The sequence below is a fragment of the Mandrillus leucophaeus genome, unplaced genomic scaffold (genome assembly GCF_000951045.1).
Source record: "Mandrillus leucophaeus isolate KB7577 unplaced genomic scaffold, Mleu.le_1.0 Scaffold3, whole genome shotgun sequence".
Taxonomy (NCBI): domain Eukaryota; kingdom Metazoa; phylum Chordata; class Mammalia; order Primates; family Cercopithecidae; genus Mandrillus; species Mandrillus leucophaeus.
The window spans coordinates 7,420,420-7,428,264 of record NW_012103142.1 but is presented as its reverse complement, the minus strand read 5'-3'; the positions used below and the strand labels follow the sequence as shown (position 1 = coordinate 7,428,264).

The 7,845-nt window shown below is 51.1% G+C and overlaps 1 protein-coding gene across 3 annotated transcripts in view; it reads left to right on the top strand.

Moving 5' to 3' along the window:
• Window positions 1–390: 390 nt before the first annotated feature.
• Window positions 391–7,845, top strand: part of MOCS1 (molybdenum cofactor synthesis 1) — a 30,850-nt gene continuing 23,395 nt past the window's right edge. For 2 of the 3 annotated variants that reach the window (XM_011986645.1, XM_011986647.1), the window contains exons 1-2: window positions 391–654; window positions 7,134–7,260. In XM_011986645.1, the coding sequence (XP_011842035.1) occupies window positions 454–654; window positions 7,134–7,260 (328 nt within the window). In that variant the 5' untranslated portion in view covers window positions 391–453. The remainder of the gene's footprint in view (window positions 655–7,133; window positions 7,261–7,845) is intronic. The other variant, XM_011986646.1, reaches the window with a different exon arrangement.

Below are 7,845 nucleotides of genomic sequence, written 5' to 3'. Positions count from 1 at the left end.
TTACAACCACAATCTGCACTATGGTGCACTGAGTGAGGTGAGTCATGCAAGTATAGGATCGATCTTTTTATTTAGAACGTTGATATTTCACGGACTTCTGAAAATCTATTACGATTTTTTGAAATATTACATTAAAAAATTATAACCGGAGTTTTGCTGGCACCCTCTTAAATTTCGCACCCAAGGCAGTGCCTCATTCATTTGGCCCTTGTCCTGTCCTGCCTACTGTCACACCACGACCTAAATCTGAGAGTAGAGCAGCCAGAAAAACTGGAAGGAAAAGAACCCTGTTCCCCACCTGAGTTTACCCTTCTGCCCTAGAGCTCTACCACGGCCCAGGAAAGTGGGCACAGGGAGTGTACTACAGCTCCCACAAGGCCACGCGGGACGGCGTCCTAGCTTATTGGCTGCGCGGGTCCCGTCCTCCTCCCGCCCCTCCCCGCCCCTGCTGGGATGACCCCGGGGGCGAGTGCCCGGCCAGTGTGCTCCCGAAGCCGGCTGTGGGCTGCGGCTCTGCTGGGATCAGGCTTCATGGCGGCGCAGCCGCTGTCCCGGATGCTGCGGCGGCTCCTGAGGTCCAGCGCCCGGAGCTGCAGCTCAGGGGCTCCAGTGACACAGCCCCTCCCCGGGGAGTCCGCGCGTGCTGCCTCGGAGGTGAGCCCACCCCGCCTGTGTCCACAGCTTCCCGGGGCGGGAGTGGACCGGGCACACTGCCCTTTTCCCCCAGGAGCTCCCGGCCTATCTGCTTGCCGCTTCTAGGAGGGACCCCTTGGCACTCCTCAGTGGAAGGATGTTCTCCAGATGCACCTCCCGGTCTCACCCGCTAACCCAGCGGGAGGGGCTCCTGGGAGTCCCGCTTCAGAACCTCCCTGCCCCCCAGCCACGCCACCCCTGCCGGCTCTGAGCTTGGCCAGAAATTGGGGTAAGCAGAGGACTGGGACTTTGGGTCCAGTGAGATATCTTACTGGTACCCTTCAGCCTTGCCTTGCACCCACCCTCTTTCTTAAACATTTTCCCTCCCTAGCCCCAGAGCTCAGAGATCAGGTGTCCCTGTGACACCTGCTTCATAGTGTGACTGACTAAACATGTCACCTCGGTGTCACCAACGGTGAGTTGTTACTGTAGTCCCAGGGCTCTGTAACTCATCCTTTGCTGACTCTCCTTGTCTCATTTTTATTAACCTTGGGAGGGTTCAGCCAGAACAGAGCAGGACTCTGGCCTCTTACAGGTTAGAAATTAATACCTCTGACTTTAGGGTTTCGGGAAGATCCCTCTGACTTTGACAGCACCCCTCAGAGTGTTTCAAGTCATAAAAAGTTTTAGGTTTTGGTTGTTCTTCTGCTCAGGTGGTTAGGGAATAATTTGAGGGGAAAAGCACCTCTTTTTTCATTTAGTGAAACCTCTTTTCGGTACCTAGCTAGTCGTTTTTTCCCATATCCCAGAACTAGGCTTCCTGTCCTGGGATTCATAAGATCACTGCTCCCTCCTCCCCCATATTGCTCAATGACTTCCGCCACATTTGCTTTCCCCAAACCTAAGCCCCTCTGGGATCCTCAGATAAGCAGGCCCATGGTTGGGAAGTGAAGACTTTTTAGTATCCTCGAACTCTTGAACATCGTTGAAGAGATAGTAAAGCCAAGATGGCTGAGAGATCTTTAAAGAATTCAAGAAAAGGGGACGTTTCTTCTCCACTCCCCCAACCCCCAGTTTATTTTGTACTGGTGTTTCAGGAGAGAACCTGTGTTGAGTGGCTCACATGTGGAAGCCGTTAGTCCTCACTAAGCCATGTAAGGTGAGGAGAGTTTGTATGTTCAGGTGAGGGGGCTAATCAAAGTTAACTTTCCTCCAGTCGCAGAGCTATAGAGGGCAAGGAACTCTAATGCTTTTCTGTCCTCCCTGTGTGGAGGCCAGGGAGAGAACCTGCTCCTGTCCATCCCTTTACACTGTGAAGGGAGGGGTAATGTGGCAGAAAGGAGAACATAGACTCTGGGGCAGCCCCATCCCTTATTAGGGGATTCACCAAGTCCCCTTACCCCTCGGTGTCTGTTTTCTCATCTGCAAAGTGAGAATAAAAGTGTCTACTTCATAGAATGTCACAGGGATTAAAAGAGTTAACATATGTTAACGTATATACTTAGAACAAAGCTTAGCCCATGTAAGTGCTGTGTTATGTAAATGTTGGTGGTAATTACTATTATCCATGCTGCCACTGGCACATGCTGTGTCCTGTGAGTCCCCTCCCATCTGGACTTGTTGGATAGCTATTCTGTCAACTCACATTAAATCCTGGACATCTCTTAGGGTTATCTTCAGCAGACTGGGAGTTCCCGAGGGCTGGGTGCACCTCTGCCTTTCTATCCCCACAAGTGCTTAACACAGGGTTGTGCAGGCAGTGGATTCAGCCAATAATTGTAGCTGCTTGAAACTTCGAGTCATGTGGCATAGTAGACCACACTGGACAGGGAGTCCCATGTTTTCACCTGCCAGTTTCGCCTCCAATTTCACCTGGCTCCTGGGGCTGTCACTTCCCTTTGCTTCATGTTTATAAAATAAGAGGGCTGGGCCAGCCCATCGTAAGATGGGGGAGGGCACAGAAATCTGTCTTGAAGAGACTCTAAGGGGAAGCGAGTCTGGAAGTGGATCTGTTCTGCTCATCTCTAAAGCTTGCCAGTTGGGGTGGGGACACCTTGAACCCCTTCTTGCAGGGTCTGTCTCTCCCAACACGCCCACACAGGGCTCTGGTAGTCTGGTTTGGGATGGGAGGTGCTTGGAGAGCTAGGATGGAAAGCCACTGGGCATTGTTTGTGTGGCAGGGTGAGGGTGTGAGGGAGAGAAGCGAGGTGTAAGCGGGAGCTGGCTGTACGGAAAGGTGGCCGTGAGCTGAGTTCAACAACAGGTCGAGTAGCTGCTATATATGGAAAGGGGTAGTGTGTGGGTCAATGGGGAGGTGGGTGGAGGAGACACAGCGACCTGTCAGCCTGTGTCTGAGGTGGCCCAGACAATCTTTGCAGGGTTCAGCCCCGCCTGGGAGTGCTGTACCCCTCTTTCTCCCTCTGAGGCTCCATAAGGGCTTTGTTGGGCAACAATGAAGCCTGCTGCCTGTGGTGGGGGAAGCAGGGAGAGTGAGTCTAGGCAAGGCAAAGGCACCCAGCTGTTCAGGGGGCCAGAAGAAACAAATGCTGGCTAGGGGTTAGGCTGCAAGGAAGTGGGTGTGGGTGAAGGTAGGAGGAGTACAGCAGGGCCTGGTGAGGGAGAATGAGGGGGAGGAGGGAAAGAGGGCTTTTCAGAGGGTCATCTTGACTTCCAATCTGCCCAGCTCCTCAAAATCCATGTTTCAGCGAAATGTGACTGTCCTTGTCAGAAGCCATAGGTGTAAAAACGTCACACTTAGGGTGGGAATGAGGGGAGGGGGAAGGAGAATCAGGCTAGGCTAGGCTCTTTGCTGGGTCCTCTCATTTAAAAGAGATTAATTTTAAGAGGCCCTTAGTATACATCATCCCAATAGCAGGGTAAATCAGGGCCACTGATACTTAGATTCGGAATGTGCTTTTTTTCTCCTGAATAACCCTGCTGCTCTGTTTAGACTTTGGAGCTATGTGAGGGCTAGCCTTTAGCAGTCAAATAGATGCCCAAGATTAGTGACTAGTAGAGGAAGGCACCTTGAGGGCAGGGTCCTGCTTTAACGCCTTTGTCCCACCCTTCCCCACCCCCTTCACCCCACCCCAATCTGCATTGGGTAGACAAGAGATGACCAGTAGTGTCTGGCAGGCTGCCTGGTGCCTGCTTATTAGCACACCAGTATTGGTGGTCCTGGGGATGCTCAGACCCCATGTGGGTGGTGTGGCAGCAGCTTTGAAACCCCGCCTCTGGCCATCTGCTGTTAGTAGGGTTGGAAGGCCAGGGTCTTGGAAGGGAAGGGAAGCTGACAAACTAGAAAAACTGATCACAGCACACAATGGTGTTCCTCCACGGATCAATGATTGGAAATCCCTGTGCCAGGAACTCCTCCAGTTGAGTTAGGTTGGATTATTTCCATGGCATAGAGGAGGAAACTAAGGTTTGGAGAATTTAGGTGACTTGCTCAACAGCTAGACCAGGCTTGTAATATAGGCTCACCTACTCCAAATCCTGTGCTCAGAACCACAACAACTCGCCCTGGATTCAAATAGCACCTAGCGCTTGGCGTCACTAGGCTGATGGTTCTCAGCCCTGGCTGCACAGCTGAGGCACTAGGTTAAGCTAGAATCTTTGGGACGGGGCTCTGTCATCAGTCCTTGAAGCTCCTTGAGTGATTTTGATGTGCTGCCAGGGTTTCGAACCACTGTACCAGGTTAAACCATTTTGACAGTAGAGACCAGCCGGGAAATGATTACCCCCATGTAACTGGGTTTTGCATATACGACCTTTCTGTTAGGGACAGGACTATTTGTTCATGTGATTCAAAATGTACCAACATCCTGTGCTAGACACTGGGGATACTGAATCAGGCAGGATGACTTCTCACAGAGAGGAAACAGGCCGAGCCAGGCTGGGACCCTGGGAATATGATTCGTTTAGGGCTTCCTACTACTTCTGACATGTCCCAGCCCTCCTGAGCAAGCAGAGTTACTGTCTACTCTGTCCTGTAATTCCCTCTGAATCTTGGGCTCCTTTGACTGGTGCTGATATTTTTTTTCTCCAGGGGATTTAAGGGACAGGGAAAAAAGTAGAATGAAAGTAGGGCATGCAGTGTTAGAGGAGAGAAGATGCAGGAATGAGGCTTGTTATTATCTAAGTAATGAGTTTGCATTGCTGGCAAGGTGAGAGTGTTTGTGTTTAGGAGGCTCGATTCAGAATAGTTGGTACACATAGGGTCACAAAAGTTCTTAAAAGTGAAATCTGACCAGCCTCTCCCATTGCCAGAACAAAAGCACTAAATTCCATTCTTTTTTTGAGAGAGTCTCGCTCTGTTGCCCAGGCTGGAGTTCAGTGGTACAATCTTGGCTTACTGCCACATCTGCCTTCTGGGTTCAAGCGATTCTCTTGCCTCAGCCTCCCAAGTAGCTGGGATTAGAGACTCCTGCCACCACACCCAGCTAACTTTTGTATTTTTCAGTAGAGATGGGGTTTCACCATGTTGCCCAGGCTCGTCTCGCACTCCTGACCTCAAGTGATCTGCCCTCCTCGGCCTCCCAAAGTGCTGGGATTACAGGCGTGAACCACCACACCCAGCCCCTAATTCCATACTTGATTGCTCCATCACACTGCTTGCGCTCAGATTTCTGCTGAATCACGTTCCTTGGTCCTCTCACCTCCCAATTATTTGATTTATTTTGACTCCTCCCCCATCCAGCCACCCCATCCCCCCAACACGTTAAGACTGGGTTCAGTGGGGTATCTTGGCAAGTGAAGAGGCAGAATCTGGGGTGACTAACATGACTGAATTGCAAATAGCTGTTGATGAAAAAGAAGGCACAGCACGGCAGTACATCCAGATTCCCAGGTATCTCATCTGGACTCTGGTGGCTGATGGAATTCTTGATTATGGAGTGCCCCCGCCCCACCCCTGAGGCTGTCTGTGGAAAGGCAATGGGGCGAGTTTGAGTTTTCTCCATCACACCGCAGGGAGGGAGGAAGTGACTGTTGTGAGTATAGCAGACTGCAGTTAAAGAAGTGACTGCTGCTTACTCCCCACAGGATGGTGAGCAGGGCTTCTCAGAGGAGGTGGGAAATTCTCCTGGGGTGGGTAGAGTGAGGAATGTTTTATGGGCCCAGAAAATCAAGAGCAGCCTCACACACACTCTCATGTCTCTTATCTTTGAACCATTCAGTGGCTCTTGACCCAGTCAAGGGCTGCCGATGAGAATTACCTGGAGAGGTTGAAAACGTAACAGCTTCAGAGATCCATATTTAGTCAGTCTCCACTGGAATCTTTTTTTAAAGTTCTCCAGATGGTTCTAATGTGCAGCTGGAGCCGAGGAACTTACTGAAGCAAATACTTCTTCCTCCTAATGTAGGCATAGTTGCGCTGGACCTCTGGAGGGCTGGAGGCCTTCTACTCTCCATCATAATTTTAGGTGTTCACCTACCATCTTCCAATACCACCACTACCACCCGGCCCCCGTCTTTACTCCTAGCAAGACAACCTTAGCCTATAGCTGTATTCTTATTTTACAACTGGGAAAGCAGGCCTGGAGAAGTTAAAGGACTTTCACAGTGTGCCAGGTCATACCTGCTGCAGAAACCAGGGTTTCTTGTCCCCATTCCAGAACCTTGTCTGTAGATCTCATGCATGACTTCCAGGGTTGTGATTTTTTTTTGTCTGAAATGTTCTAGAGAAGTGACTTCTACCCACCCTAGGTGTCATCCTCCCTATCTTCTTAGACTCTCTCTGTGTGGTAGAAGGGAGGAATTTAGAACCTGGAATCCGAAGACCTGGATTTGAATCCCGCTTCTGCCGAGGGTGTTCTTGGACCCCATCCAAGCCTTAGTTATAATAATCCCGTGTGGAGTGGGTGTGGGAATGAAACAGAATGTTCTTTGGAAACTTTAAGATGCTTGGTAAATGTTACTTCCTTGGAGCAATTATCTCATCAGCATCTATCAGGACCCAGGTGGTACTCTCCAAGGACTGATACGTCAAGGGGAGGTGGATCAAACTAGTTCAGACTTGTACATGGGAAAGGGTGAAGCTGGCTCGCTCCTTTCTCTCTGCAGGACGGGTTTGGGCCTTGCTTGTGGCCTTCAGCAGTGTCTTCCCATTTATGCGCGAATGCTGGAGATCATGGGTGCGCAATCCGTTGTTTTTTTTTTTTTTTTTTTTTTTACTGGCTAGAGTGAAGAATAAGGGCTAATAGATTCCCCCACACCCTTGCTTCCACATTGCTGCCCAGCCGGAAATCCTCCCAGCAGAGATCACCACCCGCCCCCCCACCCCCGAGCTGAACACTTAAGGGGTGGGTCTTTCTCCTCAAGCTCATTTTTCAATGAGAGGGACAATCCTAGCTTCCCCAACATGGCAGAGCCCAAACATGTGGAAGGGTTAGAAGCTCCGCACAGATGTCAGAGTAAGGGAGGGGGCAGGTGGTTCTCCTTGCGCCTCTCCCCAGCCCAGTAGCAAGGGCCCATGCTTCCTCCCTGCCCTGTCTTTGCAGGAGCTGTCCAGGCGGAGGCAGTTCCTGCGGGAGCATGCGGCCCCCTTCTCCGCCTTCCTCACAGACAGCTTTGGCCGGCAGCACAGCTACCTGCGGATCTCCCTCACGGAGAAGTGCAACCTCAGATGTGAGTCACCTTCCTGGGCCCCCTCTGGGCTGGTGTCCCTCTGCCCAAGCAGCCTCTGAAATCTCCCTGTGCCTGGAAATCCTCCTGAATCCTCCAGTTCTGCTTTCTAACTTCCTCACCCGCTACCCCTTGCTTACCAGGCCAGGTGGGCTTCAGGGGTAAGATAGGGGTCAAGGCTGAGTTGTATGATTGTAGAAGCTGTGTCCTACTTGGGATTAGATTTGAAAACAGAAATGCAGTTGGATTTAGAATTAAGATTGGGTCTTGGACCTCTGTCTTCAGGGGTCCTTCCTTCTGTTTCCCTGTAGTTCCCAAAGTCCAGGACATGACCAGGGTGGGGTGGTGGACATTATAAACATGTGAAGTAGACAGCCATGCCCATGCCAGCACTGCTGACTCTGGAGGTGCCCCAGTCCCGTGACAAATCATCCAGGACCAGGCTGATAACAAAGAGGCCTCATTTCATAATCCTTGCAAAGATTGCTCTGGACCTGTAGCCACTGCTGGAGGGACTTCCAAAGTTGATCTGCCTTCTCTTTTCCTTCCATCCCCCTTTTCTCCGTCCCCCTTTTCCCCGTCCCCCCT